The sequence below is a fragment of the Sciurus carolinensis genome, chromosome 3, assembly GCF_902686445.1.
Source record: "Sciurus carolinensis chromosome 3, mSciCar1.2, whole genome shotgun sequence".
Taxonomy (NCBI): Eukaryota; Metazoa; Chordata; class Mammalia; order Rodentia; family Sciuridae; genus Sciurus; species Sciurus carolinensis.
Genome location: NC_062215.1, coordinates 147,658,915 through 147,678,276, shown reverse-complemented (window position 1 = coordinate 147,678,276; position 19,362 = coordinate 147,658,915). Strand labels below are relative to the sequence as shown.

At 36.3% G+C, this 19,362-nt stretch overlaps 1 protein-coding gene across 1 annotated transcript; it reads left to right on the top strand.

Moving 5' to 3' along the window:
• Window positions 1–510: 510 nt before the first annotated feature.
• Kctd18 (potassium channel tetramerization domain containing 18) lies at window positions 511–17,634 on the top strand. Its single transcript, XM_047547073.1, is given in 8 exon segments — window positions 511–647; window positions 3,060–3,290; window positions 5,194–5,405; window positions 7,455–7,572; window positions 7,575–7,647; window positions 8,653–8,747; window positions 13,524–13,626; window positions 16,001–17,634. Coding segments are annotated over 7 exon segments (1,272 nt in total). The 5' UTR covers window positions 511–647; window positions 3,060–3,130; the 3' UTR covers window positions 16,512–17,634.
• The last annotated feature ends 1,728 nt before the right edge of the window (window positions 17,635–19,362 follow it).

Genomic DNA, 19,362 nt, shown 5'->3' with positions numbered 1-19,362 from the left:
AAAACCTGGAGAAAGGAATTAGGAACTTCTTATTATGGACTCAGGAGAAGTGCTTTGAAAACAGAACTGTATTTTATTAGTCTTGAAATGTCCAGCACAGTCCCTTGTACAAGATAGGGTACAACCGGAAACCGAAAGAACTCTTTGGGTTGACTGTTAAGGAGAAATTAAATAGTTCAGCAAAGGGCTTCTTAGCATAGTCAGTTGTACAAACGTGATCAGTTAATGTTTGCTCCCGTCTCAATTTTCCTTGGTGTAACAGGAATAAAATTACTTATCTTTTACAGGATTTCACAGATAAACAGGAAACCTTTGTGTGAAAAAGACTTATAAATCGCAAACGCTATCCAAACAGACTTATCCTAGTACAATACACTAATAAATCTTGGCATTGGGCAGCTTGCCCCTTCGCCAGGAAGACGCCCCAACCAGAGACGCCGGCGGGGCGGGGCCGGGGGCGGGGCGGGCAGGTCGTGGGCGGGGCCTCTCCTCTTCCTTTCCTCCTGCCGTCTCAGCCGGGCCGGCCGCACGGGGGCGCCGCTGGGGCAGCTCTATCCCACGAGTTGCCCAGCAGCGGAGGAGGCGCTCACTTCCGCGTCGGGCCCGGCGGCGTCCGGCGGCCGCGCCGAGGGCCCGGCCGGTCGCAGGTCAGTCGGGAGGCCGCCGCCGCGCCCCGCCCGTGTGGAGGAGCCGGGCATCGGGTGGGCCGCGGGCCCGGGAGGCGGCGGGGCACCCCGAGGAAGGCCTGGGCCATGCTGATGACACCAGCGCCCCGGGTGCAGGCTTGGGCTTCTGACCAATTCGGGGTCCACAGGCCTTTGGAGACCCCCGCGGGGCTTTCCGGTTTTCCAACCCTCCCATTTCGTCCCTCTCGGAGGAAGAGTGTGAGCCCTTTGAGCAGTGTTTCTAAAAGTATGGTCCTAGGGCGGATCCCGAGCCCTTCTCTGACTGAACCAGATTCTGCTGTGGCCTGGGAGTCTGCATTTTCAGCCAGCGTCCCTGTGCTTTTGATGCAGGTGATCTCAGAACCGCATATCCGGGACACAGCCCCTTTGGACCAGGCATTTCTAGGAGGAGGCCTAAATCGGTGCATCTAGGGAATGCCGCCACAGGTCTAGCTTTGAATTAATGGAAGTCCTGTGCCTTAGGAGAGACCACCTGGGAGTGGGGGAAGAGCTCTTAGCCCCCGGATTCAGGGTGCTGCTGCCTTCCTGTAGCCATCAGGTCTTCAGATGCACCGCTGCTTCGTGAGTGAAGGGGCCTGGGTCAGGAGCCATAAGGGTGGAGCACTGCTGAAGGGGTCTGCTTCAGAGGTGCAGTTGGAAGAACTTGGGATTGATCCTGGATTGCAACTGGCTCCATCACTTATGAGCAGGTCCCAATATGGACCCTGCACACATCACTCTTATTTTGTTACTGAAGTGGTCTCATCTGTCAATAGGGACAGTAATTCCTATCAAATAAGGCTTTTCTGTGAGTTGTAGTGTCTTTTACAGTGACTGGCACGTGCATTCAGTAAATGGGAATTATTAAGGCTGACGCTGCTGTTGCCTTCCTCAAATTTACAGATCAAAAAAGTAGCGATTAAATAAGGGGGTTCAAATGTGGGCAGAATTACAAAATATATTTGAAGAACTGCAGGGATTCTAACTTGGGGTGGGTATTGGGAATTTTGTGCAAGAGGTCTGTCAGTGTTTTGAAGAATACATACGATTCCAGGGAGCTGATAACTGGGGCAGCAGGAATCAGTGCCATCCCATGACTCAGAGGCGGTTCTCACATGGATCTTTGGAGAGCTGTTCCCAGGACTTTTGCGCAGCAAGAAGTCACATCCCTAGTAGTTATTCTAAGACTGAACCTTTGGCCCATAATGATTTCTGTCCACTAACCATGGTCCACAAACACAGTCTTCCCTATTTTATTGGCAACTGGCTAAATTGGAATATCTACAAAAGGATTTTAGTTGATCACACAGTAACAGTGCATTGACATGGATGTAGTTGAGCCTTTGGCAGCCATTTTAAACTTGCTATGAAATATACAGGTACCGCAGATTCTTAAGAGCATCTTTTTCAGCATAGTATCTTTTCAGGTTCTGTAGAAATACCACAGACATCTGTGATTAACAATCTCCAGAATGGATTAAGCATCAAAACCCTTAAAACATCCCCAAAGCTTTAGCCATTTTAGAGTAAAGAAGCTGGATACCTTAGAGGTCTCATTTGTAGTTCTAGACTGACTACTCAGCTGCTGGTATACAGAGTTCTGATCTCAGTTGGTAAGTGATGTAGTCCTCAGTTATGTAACTTAAGAATTACAATTATTTGTTAAATTTTTTTTTTTTTTTTTGCGGTGCTGGGGATTGAACCCATGGCCCTGTGCTTGCAAGGCTCTACCAACTGAGCTATATCCCCAGTCCAATTCTGCTTTTTTGTTTCCTTTAATCTTCAAAGTCAGTATCAAGTCCCTTGGTGTATACCTTATGGTGAAATTTATTTCATTTTGCATCTTTGTCCTTTATTTCGAACTTACTCAGAACCAAAGATTATTCCAGATGCTTTTTATGTATTCTTTTATTTATTCCTCTGATAGTCCTTTAACATAGGCACCATTGCTGCCTCCATTTTATAGATGAGGAGACAAGAAGAGGAAGATAAATAATTTGCCCAAGGTCCCAGAACTAAGTGGTAAAGCCTAGAAACTCAATTCCATGCTATATACTGATGTCCTCTGCAGTCCAGATGGCTCCTTTGGTTAAAAAGACATCGATGCCATAGAACACAAATGTACCTCACTTTTGCTTTGTATGTGGATATGTGTTTAGTTCTAAACAGTCAGCAGCTGTGATTTAGTTGGTAATAGTTTATGATCTATTACAAATTCTCAAGCCAGTTTTCTGACTTCTCAGCATATCTCAAACTTCTTTTGTATTCTATAAAATATTTCAATTCAACATTGCCACTTCTGAGGAAGTGATTTAAAATCATATTCAAGTACATTTATTTTGTCATCAATTTATTGTTGGAAATGTCAGTGATGAGTGTTCTTTGTTTTCACAGAGGAGGTCCTGGACTGCTAATATTTTGAAGTTTGAAAGTGTGAGGCAAAATTTTAGGTATCCAAGGGAGCAATGGCAGGCCACAAGACAGAAGAAGAGGTGCTCGATATTCTTCGACTGAATGTGGGTGGCTGTATTTACACAGCCCGGCGTGAGTCTTTGTGCCGTTTTAAAGACTCTATGCTGGCATCTATGTTCAGTGGTCGTTTTCCTCTAAAAACAGATGAATCAGGTAAATGTTTAAAGCCTGGAAGCATGATCATGAACATTCATTAGAATGGTAATCTACTTTAAATCCCCTTTGATTTTCCTAATTACATTGGAATGTGTTAGTCTTCTTATTACTGAGATCATTAAGGCCGGATGGAGATTCATTAAATGCATAGAAATTAAATACCAGTTTCTAAAATCTCTGATGCTATTGCTAAAATATGACAAAGAAGTGAGTGCATGAAGGCCAACCATGACCTGATTATGGGAATTAATTTTATTTTAAGTTATTACTTTCATGGGACCTTATGGGTGAAGGTATTGGGATTGGTTAAATATATTAGCTTCTCTATGTGTTCTTCAAGTTAGAAATGTGTTTCTCTGTGGAAAGCAGCTGCCCTTAAAACCAACAAAGTAGACTTTGTGGAACTAGTGTTGCACTCGCTGCTTGGCCTAGCTGTATAGTCTTGTGTGGGCTCACGTGCATGGCTGAGAAAATTAGTGTGGTGATACCTTTGTCTCCAAAGTTGGTGTTTTAGAAAAAACTATAAAATATAAGAGCGTGGTCTGGGTTTGTTCTCTTCAAGTACTGCGAGATTCACTGAATCTACTATTAGTTGTAAAGAATCTTTATCACCCCAAGAGAGGTTTTTGCTCTACATTTTTGCACTATTTGTGAGTCCCAGAACCCACTCTTGTTCCATGTTAGAGAACTGGTATTGAGAAGTCCAAAGCATGAGATGCCATTCTACTGTTAATAACTCAAGGTCTTGGGAGGTCGCTTTGCCAGCTACATGCAATTGAAAGAATGGAAAATCACTGATGCCTAGTACCCACAGTCTGATGTCCACAGGGCAGAATGTTCATGGTAAAAAGATGGTAAGCAGGGATTGAGCATTATTCTCTGCCCTCAGGTTTTATCTCCTTAATCCTTTTCTAAGCTAATCAAAGGAGAAAAGAAAATACTGCATACATGATGCAGAAGCTTTTTCTTTTTTAAAATGATTTTACTAAATTGTCTAAGAAAAGTCTTACCATAAAGTGATACCAACATAGCATTTCTTCTTTTTTAAAGTGTGGGTTCTCATACTCCAAAGGAACTAACCTAAAAATTGCAAACATTGGGCATACTTATAGTTGGGAACTTCAGGTTTATGGTGTCACTGACATTCTAACACTGAACTTAGTAACAAGCACCCCAAATGCCCTCTTTTAGCATGGAGCAGCTCCAACTCTTTATGCCTGTCCCAGTCCTTTGAGGTTGAAGTTAGGGGTAGCCTTCTTTTCTACCATCAGTCTGAGGTTTTCTTGGTTTTTGCAGTGACCATGATAGGAATATGGTGATTACATTAAAATTCCAAGTGGATCTTGGAATATATTTTTCTATATGATGAGTAAGGAAAAATTTCACCACTAAACCACATAATCTTATAGTGCCTATTAGAAAAGTGTGCCCTTTTATCCAGGAGGGTACGGCTCCACGGCAGAGTGCACTTGGCTGTGTGAGCAAAGTGTGGGTTTGATTTTAGCCTCACTCGTCCCCTTGTTCTGGCCTACATGTACACAGTACACCCACACAATCAAATGTGGCAACCCTGGAGATAGATGCTTGCTTTCATATTTACGTGCAGTGTTTTTGAAATGCAGATGATTTCCCCAAACAACCCACTCAAATTCAATTATGTAATATCACCTATTTGTAGCTGAGGGTTGCTAGTATATCATATTTACTCTTCCAGTGAAACATCAAAAGTCTAGTAGCTAAGTTTGATTAATTACACCTATCTCATTACTAGATGTTAACTTTTTTGTGAGAAAGAAATGTTTATAATTATAGAGGTCATCAGACCTAGTTTGACTTGTTAAAAGTTTTATTGACCACCATATGAATCTGTGCTACCATTTTTGATCTGAATGTTTTCTAGGAGCTTGTGTTATTGACCGTGATGGACATCTATTTAAGTACCTTTTGGATTATCTTCATGGAGAAGTTCAGATTCCCACAGATGAGCACACTCGTATTGCCCTACAGGAAGAGGCTGATTACTTTGGCATACCTTACCCATACAGCCTGTCTGACCACTTGGCCAATGAAATGGAGACATATTCTTTAAGGTCAAATATAGAACTTAAAAAGGTCTTGGCATTTTCTTAAGTTTTAAAATATATATTTATTGATTTATAATGCACAAAGCAATATGTATTATCTTACATCACCTGTGTTGTCACATAAACCAAACATAAGATAGTTTTTATGCTTTTTGAAGACATGTTTCTTAATTACTCCTACTCATTTTTAAGGCCACTATTCTGTTCTAGGAAAGTGCATTACATTATCCCTGAAGGATTTATCAAGTTTAGATTCCTTTTTGAATATTTAACACTGACTTTTTTATAGAACTATTCTGCTACTAAAGTTCTTTTAAATTAAGAGAAATACTATGGTGCTTTTTAGAGCATAGTGGTATTCTTTGGTTTATTAAAATGATTATTTTAAGAGAGTAGTCATGCTAAGTAATAAAATTTTTACCTGAGTTAGTGCATGTATCAGTTTCTTACTGAGTTAAAATATTAGTTTATTTCACTTTCAGATCAGCAAATCTTTTTAAAGCTGTCTCTATTTTAAATCACATCTTAAGATCTTTTCACTAGTTGATAAACTTCATTATCTCTTTGTCTTATTGGCAAGTATTGTATTTGCTATCAATTAGTGCCTAAGAAAAATATTTTCCCTGGATAATTGTTAATAGTGAAAAGTGAACTCAACTGGTTTGATTCTTTCATTTGGATGTCAGCATTTAGGAAGTAAGCTGATGAATGATTGATCATTAGGAGTACAACATAGAGGAAAAGTTGATTTGGTTCCAGATCCCCTTCAGGAATTTGCATAGATGTATGCATTTTGCTACTGAATTTATTTATAAATTTAATTGCCAAATAATAGTCTTTCAGTGCTATTTGACATATTTGTAGAATGGGGCTACAAAAGTCTGGCTGGAAGGTTGGTGAAGGTTAACATTCATCTTTTGAATTCCAACTCTATAGTCTTTTATTCCTAGTTTGTATTTAAAAAAGACAAAGCATATCCACATTCATTTCATCAGCTAACATTTATTTTAAATGTTTGTGACCTATGTGTCACTGTACAGTGGCTCTGTTGGATTCTGAGAAATACATCAAATAAATTTGAACAATTTATTGCATAGTTGGGAATTGTTATAGATGTGCAAGGACAATTTAAGACCAATAAAGGAGTTAGCAACATTAAATAAAAGTGCAAAACACATGAGGTCCATAGTTTCACTACTTAGTAAATATTAGGCATGTCCTTTGTGTCAGCCCCTATCCCAGACACTTGAGGATATAGCAATGAACAAACAGACAAAGGTGCCTCTCCAGGTGTTTAGAGCAGTAATATCATTTTTCCCAGGGGCAGGCCCTAGCCACTCCACTGGGTGAAACCCCCTGCTCTCTGCCTTATGTAGCACCTTGTATTCTCATCAAGTGACACTTGTTACATAGGATGTTGATGACTTATTTCATGTCTTTTGTATTAGCTGTAAACTCTTGGAGGGTGGGTCTCTTATTCACCATTATATCTGGAGGACCTTAATGCTCAGCCCATAGTAGGTACTTAATATTCAAGCAAATGAATGGTTAAATCTGTGCCAAATGAGTTCACATATATTTATCTTTCAGTTTTAAAGAACAAGTTAATTCTGGTTAATCTCTGATTGGAATTTGGATTTAAAAATAAGGACCAACCACAGGGCTAGTCAGTGGAAGGTGAATGGAAGATTGAATCAAATGGGAAATGTTTGCGAAAATATTCTCAAGGAAAAAGAAGAGATCTAACTTTTACTTATTTTGTGAAGATTATAAAATTAAAAGAATATAAAATTGGCAGGCTGAAAGAGAAGATAAAATAGAATTTCCATGTGGAAAAAGATTGTCTAAATGAAAAAAGTGCGTTAGGTTTTTGGGCTGTATTTTTTGTGATTCTTCACCCCCCCCTAATTATTTCATTACATACATGTTTAAAGAGTAGGCTAAAATTTACAATCTTTTTATTTTTCTTATGATCAACTTGGATTGCAGCTTGCATGAAAGTAATAGAGCAAATTCATTTTTTACTTTATTCCATTAAATTCAAATTATATGTCTATATATATATATTTTGCTTTAGGCTTTAACAGACTTCTGTGATTCATATGGCTTGGTTTGCAATAAGCCAACAGTTTGGGTTCTCCACTATCTTAACACATCTGGTGCAAGCTGTGAGAGTAGAATTATTGGTGTATATGCCACAAAACTGATGGAACTGATGCTATTGATAAGCAGCTGGGAGGAAGAATTCATAGTAAAAGCATTTTTAAAAGGTATGTCCAAATTTAAATGAAAAGGAACAAAATAGAGTGTTGATGTCTTCTAAGAGGTGTTGTTGAATGAAATATTGTGCTTGACTTAAAAAGACCATAAACACATCTCAGTGGCTGCGGGGAGCCTCATAGCTGTGGAGACAGATCTGCATCAGGAGGAGAGTATAAGACCATTCACATGTATGTAAATTACAGGCCATCTGCATGGTCGGGACAGTGGTTCTCAACAAGGAGTGAGATCAGAATCCTTGAGAGACTTTAAAAAAGAAAAGCCACATGCCCAGTATCTCTCCTGACACTAGGCGGAAGCACTTGCCTAGAAGTCAGCAGGCCCAGTGAGTGACCAGGGCTGCCTTCAACTCATATCCTTCTTGGAGAAATGAAGGCTTTCCCTGATCTCTTTCAGCTTTTGAATTCTATGACTTAAACACATTAAATTCTTAAGGGTTGTCCCCTTAATGTAGTTCATGTAATCTTATTATACTGGTCAGTTCAGTTAGCAAAACTTTTTTTTTTTTTTTTTTTTAATTCTCTGGGAGATTGCTTGGGGTCATATTAGTGACTAATGCATGACCATATAGGTTTGGTTTTAGATGGTTAGAAATATCATCAGTTTCTGAATTCTTTATAGGTAAGTATGCTTCTATATGAGATATATAAGTACATGGCATGATGATAGGAAAGTTATTGAATTTGTCTGATTTTTTAAAAAAATTTGATTTAAAAAATGTATTGACTTAACATGGTTTATATTGTGAAATTAACAAATACTTTACTGTGGTTAAAAAAAGATCAAATGTAGGTCAGTATGTGCTATTGTGTGTGTTTTTATAATTATTTATTTATGAGTTTATGTATAGGCTTACAGGTCACAGAACCACTACCCAACATCTATCTTATTTTTTCCTTAATTGTCAAGCACTTACTGAGTTTCTATTAGCTGAATATATGTATGCAGATTCATATGTTGACATTATATTTCCATACTTTTTGCAATATTTTTAGGGAGGCAGGAAATAATGTTCAGTACATTTGGAGCTATTATTCAGTAGCTGAGTTGAAGAAAATGATGGATGCCTTTGATGCTTGGGAAGGGAAAGGTACAGTACATTTTTTTTTTTAGTTCACATACTTTTCCTTGATAAGACAAAGTAAACATAAATGTTCCATTTCTTTTTTGAGAAAATATATTTTTGAGTGTTTCAAACTATTTGTCATCTTGTGGTGACATTGAGATAGTTTTTTTATAAATCTTTAAACTCCATGAATTGCTAGATATTATTAATAATTTATAATTCACTAACCTCAAGTATACTTCTATTAGTTGTGCTTAATTAGTTCAATTAAGCAAGAGTTTACTTAGACCTACTGTGTATCTGGCATTGTCCTAATAAGGGTACTTCTAAATTAAGCATAAAATGTGTAAGAAAAGGGAGAAAAAGTGAAAATCATGATGGAAGCATCTTAAACACTCTTAGAAAGCAAAATAATTTTTTTAGCTGTGCATGGTGGTGCACGCCTAATCCCAGCGGCTCAGGAGGCTGAGGCAGGAGGATCATGAGTTTAAACCCAGCTTCAGCAACAGCGAGGTGCTAAGCAACTCAGTGAGACCCTGTCTCTAAATAAAATACAAAATAGGGCTGGGGATCTGGCTCAGTGGTTGAGTGCCCCTCAGTTCAGTCCCTGGCACCAACAAATAAATAAATAAATAAATAAATAAATACACACGTTGAAAATTGGCCATTTTATTTGTTCTTGTTTGTTTGTTTTGTTTTGTTTTGTTTTGCGGTGCTGGGGATTGAACCCAGGGCCTTATGTTTGTGAGGCAAGCACTCTACCCTCTGAGCTATATCTCCAGCCCCCAAAATTGGCCATTTTTAATCAAGCTACCTGGTGAGGCTGACAATAATAATACTTTTTAATCCACTGTTTTAAGTAGTTTGCATGCATAGCTCTGAGTACTAAAACAACCTTTATACTATTTACTATTTCAATTTTATTGATGAGGAAACAGTCTCAGAAAGACCATGCCACTACCTTAGAGATTACAGACGGTTAACTGTTCTATGCTTAAGTATTTTTTTCTTAAATAACAAATATATATTGAATGTCCATTAGGTGCAAAGCACTCTAAGTCCTAAAGTTGGATCCGTTGATGAATAAGACACATCACAATCCTCAAATGATTTTGAAAACTAGTAGAGCCAGACTGCCAATTACATGAGAATGAATGAAAGGAAGAGGCTGTTTGTTTATTTATTTGCTGTGCTAGGAGTTAAATCCAGGGCCTTGTCATTGTAGGCAAGTGCTCTACCACTGAGCTCTCCCAGCCCAGGAGGCATTTACAAACTCTACATCTGCCAGTCCAGTTTCTGTCCAGTGCTGGCACCAGCCTTTCTTCCTTTCTTCAACTTTGACCCCCTTACCTTCCTCCTTTTCCTTTCCTGTCTTACCCCTCAGGCACACAGGGTGATATATATTAATGAAAGAAGGGCTATTCTCTTTAAACTTATTATTGAGATTTAATTTACTTTGAGACACTTAGGCTCAAGTTGAGGAACAAACCCCCTGTTGTTCTGTATTCTTTTGTGCCTCTGGCCTGGCAGGATGCCCAGGAGACTTCTGGAGGGCCCTGGCCTGGCTTCTTTCTCCACTGACTTAGGAAACTGAAGTGGAAAACTGGAATCACTAACTATTACAAAGCATGTGAATGATTTTATTGTTTTTAAGCATGTAGTAGAGCATCATTGTAATTTAACAAAGTTCTGGAAGTCCTGTTGAAATTTTTTTATTCTTATAAATTTATTGGGGTTTACTCTTAACCTTTGCTTCATTCCTGTGCCAGGTGACAGAAGTAAGAGAAAAACCTGTGGAACAGAAAAGACGAAATCATTGCTATTTGTGGACAATGTGTATTTTTAGAAAGCTCAGAAAAATCAATTAAAAGTTAAGTGATGAGTTTAGTAGACTAAGATAGCTGGATACAATATAGATTTACAGTGATTCACAGCTTACTTATGATAAATCAGTTAGAAATTATTGGAGGAAATTTCATTCACAATAGTAATAAACAAAACATAAATAACTATACTCTCCTTTGGGACTATCCAAGACATGCTTGGGTCCTTTATGAAGAAAACTGCTGAAATGTTTTTAACCACCTGTCCTCTGTCCATCAATCCATCCATTCATCCATCTGTTAAAAAAAAAACAAACAAAAAAAAAACTGAAGATAATGATAAGACTTACCATGATCCTGAATGGAGAATCTGAATATTATAAAGCTATCAATTTTTCTCAGCTTAGAGTTTTAACATGATTTCTGCCAAAATATCAATGGAACTCTTTGGAAATCTTGAGAAAATGATTCTAAAATTCCTGTGAAAGAATAAATAGGTAAAGTAGCCAAGAAAGTTTTGGGAAGTCGAATTAAGGGGATGAGTCTGATATTAAAACATGCTATAATAACTCTCTGATAATAAAAAAATGTGTTTCTGGCATAGGAATGAAGTACAGGTCAAGAGTAAACCTGGTAACTAGGAATAAAAATATTATGTATAATATCAATCAAAAATATAGGTTATTTAATAAATAATTGAGAAATATGCTTGAGAGGAAAAATATAACTTTAACTTCACATTATTTATCAAAGTAATCCCAAGTGGATTTATGAATGACAAAAGAATTTAAAGTAAAAGAAAATTTAAACAGATAGTTTTTTAAGTTGAGAAATTATAAGCACAAAATAAATCATAAAGACCAAGTTGATAATTTGTCCACACATGTTGGGTGTATCCACAGACTAGAATAAGATATTTAAATTGTTTGGGAATAAATTATATATTATATATACTCATGTATTAGAACTTGTATATATAATCCAAGGTTACTTGGAATATAATCAAACTATTAAATTTAGTTTGAACAACTTTTTACATAAATAAATAAGTACTTATCATAAAATGTAGGAAATGTTTAAAAACAGGAAACAAAATTAAATGTAAAGTACTTTCAGTTATGAACATATCACGTGACTAGAAAAGATTGGAATAAATAGATCAATGTGTCCTCAGCTATGATTTCTACTTTTTTGATTAGGGTTGATTTTGACTTTCTTATATGTACTCTTATATATTTTGCAGGTTTTATATAATGAGTGTGAATTACTTTACAGGCAGGAAATAAATGAAAGTTAAGCAAACTGCACTGGTAGCTCCTTACAATGAAATACTACTTAGCCATAAAAAGATCATTGAAATGTATATCAACATGGATGAATTTTAAAGTACCATACCAAAGAAGCCAGACACAAGAGGCTACATATTATATGATCCCATTTATATGACATTTTAAAATAGGCAAACTAGAGATGGAGGGGAGGACATTGGGAAATAGAACATTTTAGGCAGATAGAATGTTCTATGTCCTCATTGAGGCTGTGGGTACGTGGCTGTATACGTTTGTCAAAACTCGTTAAAAGTATGTACCTAAAAAGGGCAAATCTTATTTTATGTAAATTATCTTAGACCTGACTTAAAAATAAGTCATACTTAATAGACCATATTTTGTAATGGTTTTGTAACATATGTAGGTTTTTGGAGTATAATCAAACAGTTCCAGAAAGTTAGGCTTAAAATGAGATTAATAGGATTCTTTGAGTGTCTATTATATATGTTTTATATACCAGGTTTGCTAAGTTGATTATTATTATTAGGACTTTAATGATAAAGAAGATACCAACTCTATTATTATAAGGTTATTCTTTTTTTAATGCCAAGCAATTTTTATTCAACATACGTCTTTGAGCATTTTTTAATTTGTCTATGTATAACTTTTTTTTTTAAATTGATGTAAAATTCATATAATGTAGAATTAACCAGTTTAAAGCATACATATCAATGCCATTTACTACATTCACAATGTTGGGAAACCATTACCTGTCTAAAGCCCCAGTACTCATTAAACAATTACTCCCCTTTCCATTTTCTCTTGCAGTCACTAGTCAACTGTCTCATTGGGTTTACCTATTTACATGTTCAATATAAATGGAATCAAACAAGACGTGACCTTCTATGTCTGGCTTCTTTTATTACCATAATGTTTTGAGGCTCAGAAGAATGTATTTTTAAGTTTCAATCAAAAGCGTGTCAGATTTAAAATTAAAGTGAATTTGGCTGGTATCTTGGCTTAATTAACATGTTAATTCAGATTATTCTGGTTTTAATAGGGTGGTGATGATATCTCCTATTTACATAGTAGTTGCTGTTTACAAAGTAGTTCTCTAAATCTACCTGATGTTATGGTTTTAGCAGCACAGTGAAGCAGACAGGGCAAGTGCATAATCCCCACTGTCCAGTATTGATATTCTTACCAACACTACACTGATTGTAAAGGCACCTAACATTTTTTGAGTGTTTAACCTGTTCTAGGTGTTGCACATTTATTCACTCACTTAATTATCACAACAGTTCTATGAGGCACATACTATTATCATCATCTTTTTACAGGGAAAATGAAAATTTAGGCCCAGAAAAGTAACTTTCTTAAGTCTACACCAGTGAGTGACTGAGTGGGATTCAGATCCAGTCTTGGCCAGAGCCTGTGCCCTTAGCACTCAGCCCCTTGAGCATGCATGATGATCTGAATTTTCTCAGTAATAAGTGGCAAAGCCCAGGTTGGTAGCAGCTTTTCCTAGGCCCAGGCCATGAGCTACGCCTCTCCGCTGTCCTGGTGCTTAGTGAGCATTTCCTGTTCATTTTGTGTGCACCTCCCTTCATCAAGTGGGGAAGCATGAATCTCAAACTCTTCCTGTGGTGAGTTGCTCAACATTTTCCCATGGACAATGGCTCTCTTAATTAGGTCTTTTTATCTTCAAGGTGTTAGCTACTGGCGGGTGCCTCATGAACTGATAGAATGTTGGACTCTGGAAGAGCGGCCTTTACTTGGAAGTCTGCGGCATATGACCCCAATTCGAAAGAGGTTATTTGTAATTATTTGTTGTTATTAAAAAAAAAAAGTGGCTGATATTTTTATTTCCCATGTGAAAGGGAAATGAATAATAGTTCTTGACCTTATTAAACTTATTAATCACCTAGGTGAATACTCTTCTGCCTTATCATAAAATATAGATCTTAAGTTCAAATTATAAAAATTATGTAAAAACTGTGGTTAATTTTCTAAAACTGAATGTATAGTATATTCTCCTTGCAAGAATGTGGTTTTAAGTGGATGCAGTGGCAGTGCTGTGGTATGTGTTTTTCCCCCACAAAAGACAAATCCTATGCTTTATTGGCAATTGTCAAAAAAGTCTATTTAGACTTAATACTTGAAATTTCCTGTGATTTATTCTGAATTCCTTTCTCTTTCTTATTGCCACAAATAGCATTTTTATTTAATGATATTTTCTTGTGTTCCATGACATTATTAGCACTGAATTCACTCCACATCTGTGTCTTTCTGTTTTAAATACATTTAAAATCATATTTCATTTTTTAGTGTTTGGATTTTATTCATGGCCTTCAGATGCTATGGAGTCTCTATCACCTGATCTGAAGTTTGATTCCTGACCACATGGAATTTCAGACTACTTTCTTACTTTTGCTCTCTGGAACTTTCTCAGTAATGAAGAAAAGTTCAGTCAGTTTTTAGTAGTTAATCTTTATCTCTTATCAAAACAGATCTTATTTTTTAAAGACTTTAATTGTATTATCATTTTTTATTTTGTCCTTTGAATCAATAGTTAGTATTATTTGGGTCTAGAGCAGTGATTCTTAACAGGGGGCGACTTTATCTCCCAGGGGATATTTGGCACTGTTTGGAGCCAGTTTAAGCTGTCACATTTGGGCTGGGCAGTGCTACTGGCATCTTGCAGGAGAGGCCAGGAATGCTGATGAACATTCTACAATGTGCAGGGCAGCCCCCACCCCATCAAAGAATTATGTGACCAAAATGATAATAGCACCAAAGGTTAAGATACTTTGGTGGAGAGTCTAGTGGAAGATGTAGGCAGAAAACAAGCAGACAGAACTGGTTTATGGAAACATCTGTGTGTTAGTGGCCTTTTTCTCTGGAATGTCATGAAGCATCATTTTTGATGCATTGACAAGATAATGATAATGATGACTGAGAAGTGCTTGTGAGGTCCCAAGGAGCCATCTGACTCACCAGAGAAAATGTAATTATGTTCAGTAAAGTTTTAGGGTTGAGTATATTATAGTGGCATTCTTTGCTATGTCCTGAAATTTTCATATAACCATACTATTGTTTGATCTCATTTCTAAGAATGAGAGTTCTCTCTACTGTACTTGCCTCTAACAACACACTAATACTGTGTGGGAAGAAGTGGACTGGGAAGATTGCTATTGCCCTTCATGTTTTTAAGGTCATTTTTAGAAATATTCTCCCTTTAGGCTGTTTATGATGAGTGGTCAACTTAGTTCAGGAATCTTTGAAGGTTTGTCCAGAACATTCCAAATTTAAAAACATCTATCCACATCATGGGTTTGACCATTCTAGCAGTCCCACCCCCACATGTGTCCCACAACATGCAAATTTACTATCTTAGGTTTTATTATGAAATGATTGGGAAATACAGATCTAACACAGTTAAATAGATGTTGTTACTATAGATCTTTTCAGATACTTGTCAACATGGATTTTAAAGTTCCATTTGGAGAATAAAATATACAATGGTTTCTCAAATTTATTTAACCGTAAATCCTCTTTTTTTTTTTTTTTCTTTAGCAAACTTCCTAACACTGCAGTTGTGGGGAAAACTACTTTAGATTTCTTAATTATCTTCTTGATCACATCAGGATTCTTGGGAACAGAGTAATTTATAAAGTAATTCTTATATAATAGTGCATTTTTACCTCTTGAGGTTTAATATTATGTGTGACTTTTTTTTTTTTTTTTTTGGCACCAGGAATTGAACCCAGGGGCGCTTAACCACTGAACCACATCCCTAGTCCTTTTATGTTGTTTTTGTTTTTGTTTTTGTTTTTTTTGAGACAGGGTCTCACTAAGTTGCTTAGAGCCTTGCTAAGTTGCTGAGGCTGGCTTTGAACTTGTGATCCTTCTTCCTCAGCCCCCCCAAGTTGCTAGGATAACAGGCATGCCCCACCTTGCCTGGTTTATGTATGACTTTAAAAGATGTAGTTTGTGTTCAGGTTGTAAACTTGCTAACTTAAATCTTGGTGGAAGTTGAAAGTTAAAGTAGGTTGATACCTATGAACTTCTGACTTTTTAATTTTTGATGAAAGCCTTTTTAGTAACCCCAAAAGTATACTTTGGAGCAGTTTTGATTAGTTACTAACCTGTAAATACTGAAAAAGACATGCGTCTATATTTCTAGGCGACTGATAACGCTCAATGAAGAGGAAGAAGAAGGTGTGAATTGTAAGGCAGGTCCTAAGCCAGTCAGATTTTTGGGCCCTTCCACAAGCACCCAAATTAAAGTAAAAAACTCCACTTCAGTCAGGGTGTCTCCAGCCAATGCTATCCAGATCTCCTCTCAGATGCCAGCAAACCAGTCTCAGAGTGGCAGCTGTGGAAAGGCAGCCCAGCGCTCTGTGAACCCTGTGAGCACTGGGGCATCTGGCCACTCACAGGCTTCGCGTGGGGCCAGAAATGCTGAAAATGGAACTCCACACCCGCCTCCAGCAAAGGTACTGCTCTCTGACAAGAAGTCTACACCCCACCGAGTGATAAAGCTGAAGAGGACTCCACTGTGTGCTGCAGTGCCTTCCCTGCCCACCCCCACAGCAGCAGCGAAGCAGGCCAGCCCCTCTAAGCCGCCGCCTCCAGAAGCTTCTAGCACTTTGGATGTGGGAACTGAAAATGACAAAGACCAGTCTGATGGATAAAAATGGTAGACTGGCACTTCCTGTTTGTCTCAGAGCTTTCAACACCTTTGATACCAATAAGTGACACTGTTTCTTGATGCAATAGAAAGGAAAGCTTATGTTTATGCTTAGGATTATTGTGGGAAAAATGAATTGTGTGAAGTTGGAATGGCGGAGGGGAGACTTTCAATGGTTGGGACTGTATTTACTTCTCATCTTCCCAACTTTTAAAGGATTGTCTACGGGTAGTTTGATATTTTTTTTAAACTTTATTTATATGGTTAATTGGTATTAAGGTGACAGTACAGCACAGTAATCATTAGAGAGGTCTCTTTTGTTGCTGAAACATTGTAGACTCTAGACACTTTGGTAATACCACTTCTTGTAGCCCAGGTCATGTCCGGTGAGTAGAGAGGGTGGGAATCAGCACTTGCCTGCAGTGTATCATAGCCTGAAGGGTCAGAAAGGAAGAGTAGATCAAGGTAAGCCGCCCGCCGTTGCTCTTAGCCTCAAGATATCACAAAAGAAATGATGGGGAGGGAAAAAGAATAATTTGAGATCACACTCTGGCTCTCACTTACTTGAGCCATTTTCTTTCCTAAATTGGCTTTTGTTACTTTTTTCCGTTAGCAGATTTATTTATATACACTACAGAAAGATTTCAGTGATGAGAACTACACAATGTGTCCTTGGAATGAATTGTTAAAATATTTGAATTTGAATAGTGCGGTTTTGAAATTACTTTGAAAAAAGAAAGTTAAAAAATTTAACTTTTTAACTAAAGTTAATATTTGTTCTTCAGAAGTGACCATTAGAGTCATTCTGATTATACAGTATGATTTTTTTATGCATAAATTTTCTGTATAACTTGAATTAATATTTTTAAACAGGATATTTTGATTAATCTCTATTTTTCATGACTATTCAGTTGTGCATTTACTCTTACATGTTCTGTTTTGTAATTGAATCACATATTCTACTTTCAGTGAGTGGTATGCCTTCAGCATTTTCAACAATAATAGCTCATAAAGCAGGATACTTTTTACTTAGATGCTTAGTATTGTTCTTCATTGCCTTGAAAACGTAAAGTAAACATAGCCAAACATTATTTTTTACAAAATAAAGAAAAACTTTTCCATAAAAAGCAACATTTTTCTGTGACTGTTCTTGTTTAAGTCTTGGATCTCTTTAGTAGTTGCAAGTTAGTTAGTTAGTATAGGTTTTCTATTTATGCCTACAAAATTGCTTTCTTTTCCAGATAATAAATGAAAACAATGAATTAAAATGAATTAAATGAATTAAAACAATTTTGGATAACTATCCACCTACTAGTACCTTTTAAACAGGTGGTTTATTTGGATAGAAAAAGTAATTGAAGATCCATGATATTCTTCTGTGGAATATATAAAACATTTAGTCACCTTAAAAAATGCTATTATAGAGAATACAGGTATTCTGAAAATTAAAGACTGTAGTGAATTTTTGGAACTACCAGTCTGGAAATTATTAGTATTACTTGATTTCAAGTTGATTTAAAATTTTCACATAAGAAAATTTTATACACACACACACATATATATATGTGAGGAAGTAAAAGAATTTCTTTTGTTTAAATTGCCCTGTGTTACAATTTATATTTTCATATATTTTATTTACTGCTTTTGGTTTCAAAACAATATCATAAAGAAAAACAGTCTCCAGTTCTTAAAGATTAAATAAGTGGAGTTCAGAAAAGTTAAGGCTATCTGATAATGATATATATGTATATATATATGTATATACATATGTATATGTATGTGTGTGTATAAAATTTTCTTATGTGAAAATTTATTAATCAAAATAAATTTATTATAAATTTATACATAAATTTATAGAGAATACTTTTTCTACCCAAATAAACCACCTGTTTAAAAGGTACTAGTAGGTGGATAGTTATCCAAAATTGTTTTAATTCATAAATTCATATATATATACATATATACACATATATATGTTATATATACATATGTACATATGTATATATACATAAATACATATATACATATATATACATAAATTTTCACATAAGAAAATTTTTATACACACACATATATATGCATTTGTGTATATATATAATGTGTATTTTATACATAATAAGCATCTAGAAAGAAAGAGGAAACATTTTAAAGATTAATCATGGGTGATTCAGTCGATAGTCTCCATTCTGTGTATTAAGTAGTTTAGGGGAAATCTACACAGCATACTTAGCCTTTATAAGAATGTATTTGGAATAATTATTGGAAGCTGGTACAGCTCAGGTAGGGAAGGGGCAGGAGTCCAAAAAAAAAAAATTAGTCAAATATATGTCAAGTAACTTAAACATTATTTGGGTATGTTCTTCTGGGGATTAACAATTTTATGTGAAAAAAAATTTTTTTAATTTGTTTCTTTTACCCTAAAATCCTTATTACTTTAGCAGATTCTGTAAAAATAAGTGAGTAAATCACCATAAGACATGCTCTTTCTGGATAGAAAAAAGAAAGTTTTATATACAGTAATTTGAGAAGTAGGTTTAGGCAGTTGGATCAGGAGACACAGAGAAATTCTAATGTTAAGTAGGATACTTAAGAGAACTTATATAAAAAAATGGATTATACCCTTCCAGGTATTCTTGTTGAAAACTGGTTTGCCCTAGGTAAAACAGGTTAGTTGTGTCATGGGGAGCCCAAGACTGGTAATGGGGACCAACTGAAGAATTTCTTTTGTTTAAATTGCCCTGTGTTACAATTTATATTTTCATATATTTTATTTACTGCTTTTGGTTTCAAAACAATATCATAAAGAAAAACAGTCTTCAGTTCTTAAAGATTAAATAAGTGGAGTTCAGAAAAGT